Below are 18380 nucleotides of genomic sequence, written 5' to 3'. Positions count from 1 at the left end.
AATGTGAAGCATATAAATGTATAAAAGCACTTACAATAATTCTTCTGTTAAAACTCATGTATTATTTGAGCTGTAAAGTTGTTTAAATCCTAATTTTTAAAGTAGTTTTAGGGTTTGTTGACATTCGTCATGGCAACAAAGTTGTAAAATTGGTTATAACTTTACACAGAAAAGGTTAGCAAGCAATTTTATCACACTAAAATCATGTTAACACGCATATTGTTTATGTCTTGTGGCTATACTATTGAGATAGTGAGTATTTTACCATTTACAGATTCGCCTCATTCACTTCCATTGTAAGTGTCTCACTGTAACCCGGAATATTCCTTTAACATTTTTTACTCCAAAGCAATAAATATTAATAATCAAATATTTCCTCTGGTATTTCTGGTGTAATGAACAGTATGTATGTTCTACAATAAAACAGCTGTGGAAGGGAGTTGTTGAATTAAAAGAAGAAATTATGCTTGTAGTACATCTTGATTTTATAGTAAGCAGTTTTAGATTGATTATAGCAAGTTAAATTATTATTATATAGCTTATGAGCTTATTTTAAATAATTTTAAGTCAACTTGATGCCCCCTTGGAGTGGGCCTCGGCCCCCTGGTAGACAACCACTGCCTTATATTATACACATACATTAAAACAGAATATTAAAGTATAACTATGAAAAGGGACTGGATGCTGTTGAGAGCTGATCAATTATTCAATTCAACAAGATCAACAGGGCCATTCCATATAGACACAAAACCCTATTCAATCTGAATGACAAGAATCCACAGGTGTTCAGCTCCATCTGCAGGGCTTGATGCGCACCAGACCTGCGAAGAATTAAACTTCAGCTCATGTCATGGATGATTATTCATTGAAATTTCGCTCCGTAACATTTTACGACTAAGAGAAATACTTTTTATTAATTGTATTTGATAACTTTGTGTGTTTTTTAACTCCACGTGGGTGCCATCTTCCAGAGGCAACGCCCATACCTGTACATTACAAACGTCAATACTTTTCATCTCAAATGTGTCTCACCACACTAAATAATTGCGTACTTAACGAGGAAATGGGGTATGGGTTGGTTATGAATCTGAAACTTTATAGACTTTTTTTTTTTTTTTTTTTAACTTATAGTTCACCACTTCCAGGAAGTGGTACAATGGGATGAATTGCCGTGAGATTTCGTGAGTAAAAGTTTGACATTTAGCAGACGTATTAAACTCATAGTAAGTAATAATACAAACATAAAGACTCGAGTGATATTTTTCGTCGTCGATAGTGCTTTTAAAGTCTTCTACGACGACAGTTTGAACTGACGGGGATGATACATGAATCTGTTCTTCTAAGAAACATTTGACTGAACTACACGTCATATTTTGAAGATGAGCCGTAATTATACCGAAATATTATTGTGATGGCAACTGAGACACTCCACGATTCAGGTAAGCTTTAGATAGATACCATTCTAATAAATGTAATTTTACTTTAAAACTCAAGTGACGTCACATGCGTTTGGGTAGTTGACATGACGTAATACTCAACAAAAACTTTTTTTAATTGTATTTTTTAATATGAAATACTAATTCTTGTAGAATTATTAAGCCTGCACTCAGTATTATGCCATCCCAGATGTGTATGACTTTTTTCTTCTGTTGAAGAACACAAAGATTTTTTAGAAGAATACCTCAGCTCTGTAGGTCCTTACAATGCAAGTGAATGGTGACCAGAACTTTGAAGCTCAAAAAGAATTTAAAGGCAGCATAAAAGTAATATATACAACTTCAGTGGTTAAACCTCTATCTTTAGAAGCTATATGATAAGAATGAGTGAGAAAAAGACTATAAATATCAACTTTCACATTCGTCTTCTTTTGTTTTTGGTGATTCGCATTCCTTGTGCATATCACCACCTAATGAGCAGGTAGGAGAATTGATAGTAAAAAAAAAAAAGTACTTAAACATTCATCCATTTCTCACCCACATCTGTCATATCCCTTCTGAAGTTATGGATTTAACCACTCAAGTCCAATGGATTACTTTTATGCTGCCTTTATATGCTTTTTTTGAGCTTCAAAGTTTTGGACCCTGTTGACTTGCATTGTATGGACCTACAGAGCTGAAATATTCTTCTAAAATCTTTGTGTTCTGCAGAAGAAAGTCAGTCATTCACATCTGGGATGGCATGAGGGTGAGTAAATGATGAGAATTTTAATTTTTGGGTGAACTATTCCTTTGAAAGAAATGGTGACTAGTTCCAGAACCAAACATTTACACTTTCACACTTATAAAATGTGTATATAAAATGAAAGTAAAAAAAGATAAAAGGTTTATGTCAGCTAGCCATTTGCTGTTGGGAACTTGGGAAGAGTGATTATTTAAATTATATACATTTTTATATGAATGATTCTTACCTTTTTTATTATGTTCATGTATTTACTTACAAACTAATATGTTTAATTTGTACCTCAGATGGTCCAACTTACCCATAACCTTTTTTTGAGAAGCCATATGTATATGTGATACAGTAGATTTCTTTTAATGTCAATTTATAGGAAAAACTCTGAAAGCTTAGATTAGGTGCATTAGTTTCACCTTTTATTTGTCCATGCCTATTTGCCTAACCCAGACTCATTTTACCCCACCCATACACCCCATTGTTTTGTAACTATAGGACCAGAGAACAAGCAAACCGTGAAGGCCCGACTCCTGTCTTCACGTAAGCTCCTGGTGGATGCCCTGTATCACTTGGGCCCTCTGCTAGACTGTGTTATATCTGTAGGGCTACTCTGTAGAGACAATTGCTATGAGATTGAGGCTGAACGGACGCCACCCAAAAAAGCCCGAAAACTTCTAGAGATTGTTGATGCTCAGATGGACGAGAGCGATGCCTACTGCTTCTTGGAGTGTCTGAGGAAATGCAAGAAACATTACCCACGACTGCGATGCTGGTTGTCTGCAGGGGAAGGTATAGTAACTTGTAAAGGTGTTAATTCTGGGAAGCAATAAAAATGCATACATGTAGATTTCAGTAGCATGGTGTGAATGCTAAAACGGTTTTATTTTCTGTTATTAGAACGATACCATTCTGCAGATATTCAGCAAGGTCCAACAGGTAGGACTTTTGACATAGTCTAATCTTGATTCAACATATTCAGTTTTACTGAATGTTTTTATATAAATGTCTCCCAGCCCCTCACCCTTGTCCTGTCTTCTAATTCAGAACATCATCTACGAGCACGGTTTAGTGTTCTGTGCTCACGCTTGGGCTGTTCTGTTCTACCGGTGGCTTTGGATCTCTTCTCCAATGGCATTCTCACTCAATTAGAACTGGAGAAAGTCCAAGCAGTTCTTATCCCAACCCAGCAAGCACAAACCTTGCTGTCCATCTGCCTGAAGAAAGGGGAGAATGCATGCAAGTGCTTTTACACAGCCCTACAGAATGAGGACCAGCAATTAGCTGAGGATCTTAATGGTAAAAGTACTACTGCATGCTTTCAATTATTTTAACACAAATCGCATTCAGTCACCTGTTACCAAATCTCCAATGCAGTCCTCTCATTTTGTAGTCAATAGTTTGAAAGAGGACCCCTCATGTATGTCCCTTAATAAAGAGCTTGAGGGAGGCAGTATACAGATGGCAGTGCAGGAAACGAGAGGCCACTTGAGAACAGCTTTACCGCTCTCAGGTGATTCAAACTCCTACACATGTATGCTTTATAACACTTCAATAGTCTGTTGCAAGTTAACGCTTGGCAAGCGCCAAATGTTACTGTTTAGTTTTACAGTTTTTAATGTATTATATAATGCATTGTTTTAATTGCAATTTAAAAACAAAAATTGACCCTCTGACCCTTATATCTGACTTGACTTAAAGTAATACTAACAGTCTGCTAAATAAAAGATGTGGAAAAAAAGTGAACATATGTACCTTTACATTTATCTTAAGAATTTTAAGACACCAAAATGAAAATATGAGGAACAAAATCATGATCTGTCTTGTTGTTTTTGTGGGTTGTGACAATGGCCAGTGCTGGAAAAAGCATGAATAATTTCTTTGACATTGAGACGATGGTAACACTTTACAAAAAGGTTCCATTCAATAACATTAATTGATGTATTTGCTATCATGAACTAACAATGAATGATAATTTTTTTTACAACATTTATTAATCTTGGTTAATGATAATTTGAACATATAGTAATACATTTTTAAAATTAAAAGTTGTATATGTTAACATAGTAAACTAATGTTAAAGGGATAGTTCACCCAAAAATTAAAATTGAAAATGGAAAAATATCTCAGTTCTGTAGGTGCAAATGCAAGTGAATGGTGATCAGACCTTAGTAGCTCCAAAAATCACATTAAAGGATACATAAAATTAATCCTTATGACTCCAGTTGCTAAATCCATATCTTCTGAAGCTGTACTTTTGGTGTGGGTAAGAAACAGATCAAAATGTAAGTCCTTTTTTACTCAAAATATCAGCTTTCACTTTCAGATGTGAAAGTGAAACTAAACAGGCACCACATGTGACTTTCCAATGTAAAGTGAAAGTGGAGATTTAGAGTAAAAAAGGACTTAAATATTTCAGTTTCTCACCCACACCTATCATATCACTTCTGAAGATATGGATTTAACCACTGGAGTCATATGGGTTACTTTTATGTTTCTTTTGTGATTTTTGTAGCTACAAAGGTCTGGGTAGGGTTGCACCAGCCGTGCGCATGTTCTCATGTAAGTTAGGACGTAAAGTTCACACTAAGGGCTTAGTAACTACTAGTTAGTTTATAACTAAGTCAGTGCTTAATTTGGTTGCACCACCTGTTCTTAAGGCAAGACTTAACTAGTAGGTCGTAAGCTCTCCGTAAAGTAATGCGTAGTTGCATAATATGACTGTTTATTGGATCAACATTTATTCATCCAATAAACAGCCTTCATATTTGTACACAGAAGTGTTAAAAATCCATGAACTTCAATTTGATCTTGTTATGGTTGATGTTCAAACCTTGTTTGTTCACGTAACTGTCAGCTGTAATAAATTATATCCCCATTAAAATACGATACGTAATAAAAGTAGATTTGCCCTGTGTAAATAACAGGACATAGGAACTGTATCTAAAATAAATGAGGGGTGATATATAAATACTAATACAACAGGCTGGAAAAACAGACATATATTCATTTTAATATCCTATATATATTTTGAATGTGTTGAAACTTGACACCGGGTGACGCACCCTAAAAACGGCACCATTTGAACGGTTTCATGCTGAAGAGCTGCTTAAAAGTAAAAAAAAATTTCTTTTTCGTAAATGTAAATGAGTGTAAATTCAACATCATCATATATGTTGAAATGATTGATGCCTGTCACGCAAAACATGAGCTCGTCGATGTCAAAATATCAGTCTTCTTTTTTATTCCATCCTTTACTCCTGGTCGGAGGCTGCCGTAAATATTTAGTTTATACGTAGGGTTACGTCCTACCTAAGTTTAATGGTGCAATGCTCAAATATTTAGTAGTGCATAAATTGTGACTTAGTGCCCATTTACGCCACAACTAGGCTAAGTTTGAACTTACGCACAGCTGGTGCAACTGGCCCCTGGTAACTATTCACTTGCATTGTATGGACCTACAGAGCTGAGATATTCTTCTAAAAATCTCCATTTGTGTTCTGCAGAAGAAAGTAAGTCATACACATCCGGGATGGCATGAGGGTGAGTAAATGAGCACATTTTCATTTTTGGGTGAACAATCCCTTTAACAAATGGAACCTTATAGTACATTGTTACAGAGATGATTTAATAATTTAAAGCAAAATAGTTTCATGGCCTTATCATTTTCTTAATTGTCAAGAAGTCAACCTGATGTCGACCATATCAGATCTTCTAAAATCAAAATTCTGTCATCATTTACTCGCCCTCATTTTGTTCTAAACCCATTTGACTTACTTCCATGGAACACAAAAGGAGATGTTAGGCAGAATGTTAGCCTTATTCACCCCTTACTGTCATTATATGGAAAAAAGATGCAGTAAAAGTGAATGAATCTTACATTCTGCCTAACATCTCCTTTTGTGTTCCATGGAAGAAAGTCAAATAGGTTTGTAACAAAATTAGGGTCAGTAAATGACAGAATTTTCATATTTGGGTGAACTATCTTAGGAAGTCTAAAACTGACTCTTCTTGTTTCTGTCAGGAGGACTGCAGCAGGTCATGGCTCAGCTGGGTTTGATTGTTGGGGATGAGATCAGATTTAATGTCTGTGAGATAGGTGTGGCAGTGGGTTTGCCACGTCGGACGGTCAGAGAATACCTTCTTGAAGGGGTCGGCATAGAGGACTCGGCCCAGCTTGAGGCTCTAGTGTCCCTGTATATGGAGAAGACGCAGGACGTGGAAAGATTACTGAGCAGAGTGGCAGGACTCAGTCCTCAGTGTAAGTCCAATCCAGTGAGATCCATCTTGCCATCAACCATTGATTCTGTTTGATCAGTTAAACCAAGTAATGGTTTGTTTATGTTCTGCTGGCTGATATGACACTGGCCTTGAGTTCCTATACTGACGCACCTATTGACATAGATGCAGCATGCAAATGCAAAAGTTTACGGTTACCAATGCCATTGTAGAAATATACTATTCACAGAAGATGAGAGAGCAGAGCGGGACCTGTGTCTGTCACCCACATAGCGCTTTCATAGAATAATATTATAGCTTTTTCAAGGCCACTAATGTAACTGAGTCTATATTTAAAACTGATGTTTGTAATGTAAAAAAAAATATATTTTCTCCTATCCCATCTGAATATGTCGACATAACTAAGTTATAGTTTAAGTAGATTTTCCTGAAACGTGTAACACTGTGGCTCTGCAACACTTTCCAAAATTGCTCAACCAATGGTGTTAGTTTGGGGTGGTAGAGTTTATAACCATTTGACCATGGTTATACAGCTGTCTAACTGGTTGTCATCTGTAGGGGTCCAGCTTTCTGAGAGGGGGTGTCTGCTGTTGAGGTTGCTCCAAAAGGCAGAGACTCTGCTCCGTAGTGGAATCCACAGTCACCTGCACAGCTGGGACCACCTCCAAGATCAGGACCACTTGCGGAGCTGGGACCACCTACATCCTGGAGAATGCACAGACCAGAACACTGTGTGGGCCATCTTTAGTTTCCTGGTGTGGGACTGCTTGGCCGAGGTTCTTGATGAACCAGAGGCAAAGCCTAGTGAAGGCATACTCGGTATGATCGAGCAGCTGAGCGCCAGTGGAAGAGTGGAGGCCGCTTTGCTGCAGGAGGTGGAGCAGTGTTGGACAGAAGGAGATGCTGAGAGTCTTCTGCAGGGTGTGAGAGTCTTCGCTCAGGTGCTAAGGGACCTACATCCCCTCCAGGAGGGCCTCCAGCTTTCTTCTTCTGTGGAGGGTCTGTTCTCCTGTCGCCCCAGCAGGCTACACAGAGTCACCTCCTTCCAGGGTGTTTCTGCTCGGGTCATCCGTAAAGCTCTGAGCAGCATGGCTCCATCCTCCTCTGACCAGGATGCAACCCTTCTTGCTAGACAATATAGGGAAGCATGTGTTCGCCTGGCATGTTTGCTGGATGCGGTGCATCCAAAATGTAGTACCTTAGAATTTTCAAATGCACCCATTGCTACAGTCACTCAGCATGTGCAATTTGTCTTATCAAATCGTGCTTTTAACTCCGAGTCCTTTGATGCAGGTATTCGGCACTGCTTGCTCTCCATATTGGAGTTCAATCCTGCACAGTTGGGCTTGGGTTGTCTCATGCAGCTGCACCAGGAGACTCTTTCTAAATTGCAGAGCTACTTACAACTTGGCGAGCACCACAACTTCCAGTTTATTCTTGAATCAGTGCGGTTACTCGGGCCCGCAAAGCTGTTCTCAGTCAGCAGGGTCCATGGTCCCATCGCCATCGACAATGGAGTGGAGGAGGTCCTTCGTTTTAGAACGTCAGAGTCCACTTCCTTCATCGTTCGGTTGCATTGCCTTTGCTATGAACAGGATAGAGGGCGCAATAAGGTTTGTACACCACACTGTGTGTGTATGTATATGCTCAAAGCAGAGAGGCTGTGTGAGATGCAGTGTTTTAGTGGGAATGTTATAGCCAAGGCAGGTGGAAAGGTGTGGATCAGAGAGGGAGACAAAGACGGGCGGGAGGAGCTAAAGTCTTTGGCTCAGAGACACTCTGTTCAGCTCAGGGACGAAGGCTGCTGCTTCAAAGTTAAGACCTCTGGCTTGGAGTGTGAGGTTAAATTCATATACAGGAGTGGGAGACTGTGGGCTGTGCCACATAGAGACTGTGAAGTGGATTAAAACTGTGAATTCCAGGCAGGCTTTAACACAAGCCTGGTCAAGCATCAACACCCTACCAAAACAGTGGTCCTCAACAACGCAAGAAAACCGCATTTACCTGAGACTTGAAATCATCGTGTTCATCATTCTCTACTTTTGATGTCAAATTGTAAACAGACATGCACACAACACTTGCGCACATTGGATAAGCCAGTTATAGCAGCAGTAAATGTGTTTACATGCCAAGTGAAATCAGGGTAATGGGCAAAAATCTACATATGGTGATTAGTTTGTGCTTAAACTGTTTATGACCTTACCCAGATAAAGCAGTTTAGGTGGTCACATGACCTTATATGTTGTCGGCTTACATTGGTATAAGATCGTGCATGTAAATGCATCTATTGTTAGGTCACTTAATGTGGTGCTATTTTACTAAGAAAGAAATAATGATAAATAATCATTTAGGAATATTTTACTCAATACTTTAACAGGTTCCTTTCCACAGCAGTATTATGACTTAAAGGTTGTGTGAAATGTTACTAGTTAGAATTGCTAATAATTGTTGTATGTTTGGCTGCTTTGCTCTTTCCATGTTCTCAAAATCTGAAAATTATGCCTGTGAAACTACAATGTCAACACAACATAAAACAATAAATCATTTAAATATCTAAGATTTATTGGGGGGGGTTGTGTGTGTGTTTTTGGACTTATTAAATTAAAACATTAAAGTTGAACAATCAGTGTACACTTTCAAAATACCTGTACACTTATATAAATATATTCTTCAAATGAATTACACATTCCATGTACAATGTTGTACTAAGAATTTCTAAAACAAGGAACAAGACTAAAGAGACTCATGTAATAATATGATTAAATATCTTGCTATGCCTAATGGTTTCTTGTCATGCTTGTCATTCTAATGCTATACATAAAAAAATATCCCTCTGTTGAGCTCAATTTATTTGACATGAGCAGACAATGCAAACCAGCCCTCTCCTTTCAGCTTGTCCACCTGTCAGAAATAAAATAAACTTTGTAAACACTTCCTATAAAAGATATTCCATAAAAGACTCGGGGTAGACAGTTAAAAGATTCCATACTTGATTCTGAATGCTCTGTATTTCAATACTCTAGATTGTGTGGTGAAACTCTTCCAGCTGACCTGAAAATTAAGTGTTGTTGAACTCGATTTAAAAAGGAAAACCCAGATGGAAAACATCATATGGATGCCTACAATGTTTGTACAGTAGAACTTGACAGTCTAATCAATAATTTTAGATACTGTTCTTGGCTTTTCATAACTCACCTTCTGCTACTTGCAGTGGGTTGTGGTGAATGGTTTCTATCAGGAAGTGTCAAAAACTGCTCTGGAGTTAACCCTCTAACAGCTGCAAAGAATCAAGTCACCATGCAAGTCAATATACATAAGTCATGATTCCATGTCAGTCTGAGTTTTTGTCATAACCAGCCGTAACAAGCTACAGAGTGACAGGAAATTTGATTGGTTTCTTTTTCTGCTGCGTGCTGGGAAGCCCCGCCTATCATGAAGTCTGATTGGTCAATTTTCCTGCTCCATGTAACCGTATATTAAACATCAGATAAGTTCTGACTGGCTGTTATTGTGTCATGTTGTGCAGCAGTTTCACATTCAGTGTGGACAAATTGCTTGTCACTGGAAACACTGGAAATGCACCTGGTTAGATCATGGCGCCACACTGCAAGATGGGAATAAGCAAATTATCAGATGAGAGACTCATACACATACCTGTATGAGTGCTGATGGAATGAGGAGGTACTGGAGAAATAGCATGCGAAACTCTGCGTGAGGTGCTCTGTTTCTGTTGTTCAATAAGCTCTAGCAGTTTAGCTCTAGCTTCAGCACTTTGTCGGTTCAACTCCTGCAGTTTTTTTTCTATCTCCGTCATTGAAGATCTTGCTACACAAACAGGCTGGACAAAACACACAAATTTAAGAAAGTATCACATGCAAACATAACTGTATATTGCCCAAGGAGAAAAACAGACATTACTACCAAGTGTTTTTGAGAAGAACAGTCCACAGTTGTTGCAAATGCCAGGAAATTAGTTTATTTTAAATAAATACCTCTTAAAAAAAATATAGCCCTCAATAATGATGTGGTATCTTACATGTTTTAAAGCATAAGCAAAATTCAGAAAATAAAAATTAGTGTCAGAATTGCACACCAAACAAAGTCCAAAATATGCAATCACCTGCTGTGTGTGCTGTGGCTCTGTATAGGGCGATGCTTGTTTAACTATAGAACTAGTTATGGACAATCGATCTGCGCTCTGCTCCCTCGACATTGAAGCTCTTGCAGGAGAGGGACGATGCTGCCCCAACTGGGCACGTATTGCTGCATTTTGACGTGTTAATTCTGCAATCTCCCCTAGCATGGCATCCTGGGAAAAATCATCCAGCAGAGGAGTGGGGTGTGGCAGGCTGGTGAAGGAGGAAGAAGAGCAGGGGATGTCGAACTCCTCCAGAGAACCCTGACTTCCTGTTGCTGTGTAGGAACCACTGTAGTGCAGTAAACTTGCACAACTCACTGGGAGAAGGAAGCAAAATACCACTTAGTCACACACTCATTCAAGATGAGTCATTCAGATTGAGCAAACTTGCAAAAGAGAAAAAAGTGACTGATTTCTTGAGTCAAATACATATACTTTAAACCAAGACCATACCTCAAAATTCTGTTGCTACTTAAAGGAGTAGTGTTTCATTTCAAAAATGAAAATTCTATCATCATTTACTCACCCTCATGCCATCCCAGATGTTTTTGACTTTCTTCTGCAAAACAAAAAGATTTTTAAAAGAATATTTCAGCTCTTTAAGTCCACACAGTGCAAGTGAATGGTGACCTAAACTTTAAAGCTCAAAAATGCACATAAAGGCAGCATAGAAGTAATCCATAAGACTCCGGTGGTTAAATCAATATCTTCTAAAGCGATCCAATCGGTTTTGGGTTGAGAACAGACCAAAATATAACACCTTTTCCACTGTACATCTTGCCATTGCAGTCTCTAGGAATGATCGTGATTTCAAGCTCGATTACATTTCCTATAGAGCCATTTTGCACGCTGCGCATGCGTCAAGCACTAAGAAGTGTAATTGAGCTTGAAATCATGATCATGCCTAGAGACTGCAATGACAAGATGTACAGTGGAAAAGGAGTTCTGTGTGCTTTTTGGAGCTTCAAAGTTTTGTTTGTATTTTGCAGAATAAATTCTATTGTCCATGGAGGGTGAGTAAATGATGAGAGAATTTTAATTTTTGGGTAAACTATTTGTGGCAAGGAGGAGGGCTCCTGTGATGACGTACGCCTGGCCCCTAATCAGGCTAATCAAGCCGATGAGAGGGATAAAGGCCGCCAGAGGCGGCAGTTTGACAGAGAGAGTGTTACAGGCATCTGCCCTGTATGTGTTTATGTCTTTTTGTTTAATTAAACATTACTTTGATGCTTCGTCCGGTTCTTGCTGCCTCCTTTCCATTTACCCTGTTACATTGGTGCAGAAGCCCGGAAAGGAGGAAGGATGCATTGTAGTAGAGTCCTCGCCACTATCATCCACCCCAAAGGAGCAGCCGCGGCCATCTGCCAGTGGTGGAGGAGATCCCTACTGGCCTCTAAAACGGGGTGGGGTCAAAGAGAAGATCGCCGTCCGCAGCGGGGAGGGGCTCACTGCCGACCGCCTGGAGCATGAGAACCGCTGCCAGGGGCAGAGGAGACCCGGAGACCCCTACCATCCACCAAAACGCAGCAGGGCATTCCGTACGCCAGGGGCCGGAGGACTGCCTCCAATCTACCCGGGAAGTAGCAGCTGTCATCCACTAGAGGGTGGAGGGGTGACCGAGGACCAGGCTACGGCATATCAGAGAGTACTCTCTTCTCTCTCTCCTGCAGTCACTCTGTGTTGGCCTTTCCCTCTCTCTTTTTTTTTTCTTTATTTCCGCTCCCCTTGTCTCCCTCCCAGGTCCGAGAAGGCGGGGAAGACCTGCCGGCAGGCAGGCCGGAAGAGCACGCCCCCCCACCCCCCGAAATATAAATAACTCTATTTTTAAATTTTCTGAACAAAACGCAAGTGCCATCTGCCCAATCAAAAGTCACAACTGTTCCGAATTGTAAGGGTTCCTTAACAAGCCAAACAATTTGGTTCATGTCAGAAGCACAAACAGTGTGGGACCAGTTACACACCAAACTTTAATACTTACGGTTGGGGTTTATTCAAATAAGCAATAGTAATAGGTGATGCTCACCTTAACAAGCACCACAATTAAATCCATTATTAACACTACTGGCTGTAACTTGACAGATTGAAGGATCTTTTTGCACTTAAGACTAACCTGCAGGAGGCAGGCCATCTCTTTGGCAAGGAGGCGAGAGCAGCACAGCTGAAGAAACAAAGTTCTGTTTCTGTAGATCTTTTTCAATACAGCCAGACTCATGATAGCTGCCTTCTAAAGAACACAATACACTCTTAAGTTAAACAAACAAAATAATCAACTAACCATGGTAAGTTATTAATTGCATTGTGTGCATAAATGTAGAAAACAGCTTGAAACCCTTGATATAAAAGTACAAGACTGTTTGTGATTTGAAGATAGAGACTGCAGCAGATACTTTGGGCTGTGTTGTATGGAATGTGAACTGCTGTCTTTGAGTCTGCAGAATCTGGTCCACCCAGAACCAGTACTACATTATCCATACGCTGCTCAATTTCAGCTGTTTCCTGCTGCAGCCTTGCCTATATAGAAGTGTCAAATACAAACACCATTAAAAGGGCATCTGAATGGATATACCAAAAAATGAGTATCCTGACCTACAATATTGCTGTAGGCTAAACAGAAGCTTGGCTCACCTGCAGGGCAGTGCTTTCCTCTCTCATTGTGAGTGACTCTGCAGTCAAGGCATCAGTCAAAGCCCTCTGCTCTTTCACCACCTTTTCTAGCTTCCTTCTCTCCTGTACCTCCCTCTGAGCCACCTCTTCTTTCTGTGTGCAAGTCACAAGGCATTACATTATACATTTCATGTTTTAGAAATAAAGTGGCTCATGTCACAGATTTTTAATACATGAATGTTTCCATAAATGTAAAATTTAACAGACATGATCTTTGACATAAACAGTAAATGTACAAAATCACAGTCAGGATGGAAGAACGTGCTCAAGTGCTATATCTAAATCTTTCATCATTGACAATTTATATCCATTTTTAATTTTTTTCATCCTCACTTCAGTGCATATTTTGATTAGATAATCAAGTGTTCTAAGTTGATGTGAGGGCATGCAAATAAACTGATACCACATGAAAACATGCCCCATCAGCACATACATCATGTCTCCAAATTCATATCTTCTGAATAATAATTAACTTTATTCTTCATTAAACCTCATTTGGTGAAATCTCTCTCTATATAAAACTCTTCATTTGGTGAATATATAGGCTATAAAAAGCTTAATTTGGTAAATGCTTAAAAACAGAGCATTGTAATGGAGCCAAATCTCTTGTCATTTCAAAATAAGAGTCCCTTGCGTGTTTTGGGCTTGTTTAAAGTTAAGTCCCACATTATGCACCAATTCTTTATTTCTTTTCCATGTTAATATTGGGATTTTGGTTGAACAATAAACTGCATCTAGGATTTTATTTATTTTTGACTTTTGTAGCCACTACGTCTGTGCCTGTCTTTGTAAGGAAAGACTTTCAACATTTAAATAAATAGATTTAAAAGCTATCGGCCGATTAATCGGTTATCGGTCGTTTCTCTAGTTATCGTATCGGCAAAATCTACTATCTGTCAAACTTTTATTTCATAGCTGAGTACATTAGTACTGACTTGCACTTGTGTGTGCTTACTTTTTTTATATGACTGGCTAGACGTCCAAGCGTGGCCACTAGAGCCATGGAGAAGCCTGTGAGGCCCTGTCTCTGTTGCGGAGATCTACCATCAGAGCTCAGTGGCTTCTGAGGCTCTAAAGAGTCCAGCTCGGCCTCCACCTGCTCCAGCATGCTCTGCAGAAGCTCCAGACTGGACTGGTTCCCAGCCAGAGAACTCAACCCTGAACCATTCAGACCAGAAGTATTTGCTGTGCGCCCTCTACTGACTTGAGCTGACCTTCTCTTAGTAGCTGGAAATCAGGAAGATTATTATTAATAATGCAGTTACTGCCATTTATATATATAATCTCAAACCATGTGTTCATATAACCAGCTATCAAATATAATCTTATACACCAGCTTTAATTGTTGATACTGATAGCAGAGCCCCACCTGGTTGAGATGAAGCAGGCCCAGGGTTGAGAACCTGACTGACTTGCAATGTAGACTGGATTGTGTCAGGCTGAGTTGGTCTGGACAGGTGTTGTACAGCCATTGTGGCATTGAGGGCTGAGCAAAACAAGCACAAGTGTTCAGAAAAAACAAGAACTGGTAAGTGCAACAGACACTAGAGTGATTATGACATTAGATGTCAATGCATGCAATGAGATAAAGAAGCTTTGTAAGTGGCCTTCATACCCGCCTGATCTTCTGGGACTCCAGTATTATGTGGTGTCTCTGGTAGGTCTTGCTCCTGATATTCTGAGCCCCATGGGAAGGATTTTGACCTGCCTTTATTTCTCTTCCTGAAAGCAAACATCTATACATAAACTTGAAAGGGTTGTTGATTATATGATACAAGATATCACTTTGTTGAGAAATAGACAGTCCTTTATACCTGTGTCTCACAGTGGCAGAGCTCAGGTGCACTGAGGTATCCTGAACATCTTCGTCATGTTCGTCTTCATACTCCTCCAATTCATTCAAGGCCTAGAAAAGAACAACATACTAAGCCCCGTCCTTCCTGTAGAAATGTCATTGGTCAGTTGAGTGTAATACAGGATAAAATGTTTTCTTTTATTAATGCTGTAAGTAGCAGTTAAAAGTAGTAGCTTTTTTCCACACACACATTTACTTAGCTTTAGAAATGTGGGTATACCAAACACTTTTATTGTTTCCTTGCAAAGACAATTATAAAAATTATTCAATAACTCCAACCCAAAACCTAATTGAAGATGTTTTGCTTTTCTTGGAATAATTATAATAATAATAAATAAATAATAATAAAATTTTAAAAAAACATCAATTGCCCATGAATTTTTTTCCCAAATAAGCACATCCATGGATGTCTCCAAATGGATGATTTTTCAGATTGAGCAAACTTCTGCAGGCAATTTTGTTTCCAAAGTTTAGCCATGTAAAACAACATACACACACACAAAGCATAGCAGTACCTGTTGACCCATCTTAGACTGGCTGAGCAATGAGAGCTGCGTTGGAGGATCAGGTCTTTGAAGAACAGGAAGCTCAGAGTCAGAGTCGCAATCAGGTGCCATGGTTATTGTGGGGAACCCTATAACACAAACATATAACATATTTATTTGAATAATGGCACAAACATCACTGTGGCACAAGCATGGTCTACCTGTGCGTCGACAGGGTGCATCACCAAACAGATCTTTCACCACAGCTAAAGCTCTGTCTGACCGTGCAATGACGTCTCGGAATTGGCACTGATCTGAAAACACCTAAAAAAAATATAAATGATCACTGAGTGATCCTTTTGTGATCTCCCTATTATAGAGGTTCTTTGTGGGGATATTTTCGTTATTTTACACTGGTAAATCAAAGTCTGGTTTCAACCTCTCTGATGACGTGAAGTCGGGTTTTGTCAAGTCCTGGAGGGCTTGGGGGCTGATTCTTCCTCTGCCTGCGTGTTAAAGCCTTTTCTCTTAAGTCCCACTGTGCCACCACTTTGTTCTGAGACCGGTGCATTTCATGACGCTTGGCCTGAGAGGTGGACAGTGTCAGAAAACAAGAAATATTTAATCAATTAATGCATAAAAACACTTTCACTAATTTGCTTAAAGTGAACTCTTTACCAGTTCCTCTGGTGTGGCTTTATGCACTGAAAGGTTATTGACTGTGCTCTTAGAGAAAAGGGAGATAAAAAAATATTAAGACATCACTTCTACATAAAAATAAAGGTTTAATATCTGATTGGTCGCTTTAATGTCTTATACCACCCATTCTTTCTTGGGTGCAGACACCCTCTTGGTTCGGACTGGTCTTTTGCCTGGACCATATAATGGACGATTTATCCTCACTAACGACATCTCACAGGAACAAACCCAGTGTCACCTATAGAAACAAAAATAAATACACTGCTGGAGTAAACATACATCATGTTTACATAATCATTCAGTTTGCACTTGGAACGGTGAACATTACTGCGAATATTAAACACAATTTAAACATTTATTAATAATAAGTAATAAATGGGACACTTGGCTTGTAAATGCTGACAAAGATAAACACATTCTGGCTAACTGCTTGCTAAAATGTGATATAGGCAATGACCGACACAAGTTAGCACTTACAGACGAAAATACATACTTTATTTTAAACTCATGGAACTAAGTAATGGACGAGGAAGAGGAAATGGAAATTTGCGGTAGTGTTGTAGTAACAGAAATAAGGAAGATAAAGTAAGATGAAGGGAAATTTAAAAGCGCCGCTTGACCAGATTTCATAATAAAAGTGACGTTAGTCCTGCAGCCATTAAAAACTGGGTATACAAAAGTAAGTAAATAAATAAATAAATAAATAAGCTATATAAAATAAAATAGTATTTCACAGAACCTAAAAAGTTCATCTCCAATCTTATTTCAAGGCTTTATGTTTAAGTTTATCCGACAAACATAGTTAGATGAGGGAACACAAGAACGTTGTTTTTTGTCCATACCACAAAACATGCACGATCTGTAATACTGTTTAATATCGTTGTAGACAGACTAAAGGCTTTTTATAATTTTTTTGTTTTTTTTTTTATAGCAGTTACATCACTTGTTCCCTACGCAAAAAACAAAAACAAAACAAAAACAAAGGTTGGTTGACATAGCTGTTCTGTCCACTAGAGTGCACTGTCGACTTATATGTCAGGTCATTTCCACGATAAACCATACTACACTACACTGCTGCGATGTAGTGCTGTGAGCTCACCACCAAGTGCACTTGAATAGTTGTATTTTTTATTTATTTATTTTTAAAAAGAAAATGTCTTGCATATTTAGAGAATAAAAGGTATTTTATAAAAAAGAAGAAGAAGAAAAAAAAAAAAAAACACTGAGCACAAGTTTGTGTGTTTTCACATATTATAATGTAATGATTAAACTCTTTTCTATTCTTGTAGGTCATTAATTCCTAACCGGGGTTACACACACCCCAGGAGCCACATAAGCATGTTCCATGAGGTACATGAAAAGAATTGGATTCTGATAGGTTGAACCTAACAAAATGTATGGCTTAAAATAAAAATAATAGGAATAGGGCTAGGTAAAAATACTGATTTTCCAATTATTGGCAATCTTCATTTGAACAACCCCGATATTAATCTTTTACTCTATGAGAAGTTTGGCACCAAGATCCTTTTACTGTTCACTTTTCACTGACTCGATCCATGTAATGTGTGTTCAGTGATGGGAAGAGATCCATGCAATCAATTTGTCATTTAATAATGTATTTTTTAATACCCTTTTTCTTCTTTACAGTCATGTGTTGATCAAAAACAACAAAAAAGAAACTTTATATCTAATCATAGTAATAACTGCCAGTTGTCTTAAAGAGACAGTACTGTTTTAGCTCTTGTTCTGCATATCAATGTAAACACTTGTAAATAGAACGAATTATGCATTTAAACAATAAACATGTAATAAAACTAGGGCTGTTGAAATAAATGCGTTAACGTATGCGATTAATTTAAAATGTTTAACTTGTTCATTTGTCTTAATCGCGATTAACGTATTTAGCAATTTTCACATTCGATTCTAACATTTTGTTGGTCTGAGTGCTGAACACTGGTTGGAATCAGGCGGAACCTTTGAGATGTGTCTGAGTTCATTACACTGACACAGACACCTCAAACACACAAACAACATCTATTCCATGTCAATAATCAAGTGATGGAGAAAGGACCTCTTAACCATACTTTTTTGTTCAAAACAAACCCAGATGGGACTTGTGTGAAGCCGCATT

At 38.7% G+C, this 18380-nt stretch overlaps 2 protein-coding genes across 7 annotated transcripts; one reads left to right on the top strand and one right to left on the bottom strand.

Moving 5' to 3' along the window:
• Positions 1-770: 770 nt before the first annotated feature.
• LOC127431441 (uncharacterized) lies at positions 771-8315 on the top strand. Its single transcript, XM_051681832.1, has 7 exons — positions 771-1439; positions 2668-2961; positions 3070-3108; positions 3217-3468; positions 3563-3682; positions 6194-6430; positions 6967-8315. Exons 1-7 carry the CDS (start codon positions 1412-1414, stop codon positions 8313-8315), a joined length of 2319 nt encoding a protein of 772 aa, XP_051537792.1. The 5' UTR covers positions 771-1411.
• On the bottom strand, positions 7856-16845 carry LOC127431442 (spindle and centriole-associated protein 1-like). 6 transcript variants are annotated; one of them, XM_051681837.1, is made up of 19 exons: positions 16743-16845; positions 16370-16487; positions 16229-16276; positions 15990-16136; positions 15772-15874; positions 15581-15699; positions 15025-15116; positions 14826-14932; positions 14580-14696; positions 14166-14437; positions 13172-13303; positions 12934-13057; positions 12657-12770; positions 11073-11105; positions 10529-10863; positions 10063-10246; positions 9604-9685; positions 9398-9459; positions 9170-9309 (listed from the first exon to the last, which is right to left on the bottom strand). In XM_051681837.1, exons 2-18 carry the CDS (start codon positions 16460-16462, stop codon positions 9420-9422), a joined length of 2142 nt encoding a protein of 713 aa, XP_051537797.1. In that variant the 5' UTR covers positions 16463-16487; positions 16743-16845; the 3' UTR covers positions 9170-9309; positions 9398-9419. The 6 variants fall into 6 exon arrangements, with proteins under 6 accessions (XP_051537795.1, XP_051537797.1, XP_051537793.1 ...); XM_051681833.1 differs by having other exon boundaries at positions 15581-15874; XM_051681834.1 differs by having other exon boundaries at positions 15581-15874; positions 16727-16789.
• Between the last annotated feature and the right edge of the window lie 1535 nt (positions 16846-18380).

The sequence above is a fragment of the Myxocyprinus asiaticus genome, chromosome 41, assembly GCF_019703515.2.
Source record: "Myxocyprinus asiaticus isolate MX2 ecotype Aquarium Trade chromosome 41, UBuf_Myxa_2, whole genome shotgun sequence".
NCBI lineage: Eukaryota > Metazoa > Chordata > Actinopteri > Cypriniformes > Catostomidae > Myxocyprinus > Myxocyprinus asiaticus.
Note: the sequence above shows the minus strand (reverse complement) of the source record. Positions and strands in the feature narration are given on the sequence as shown.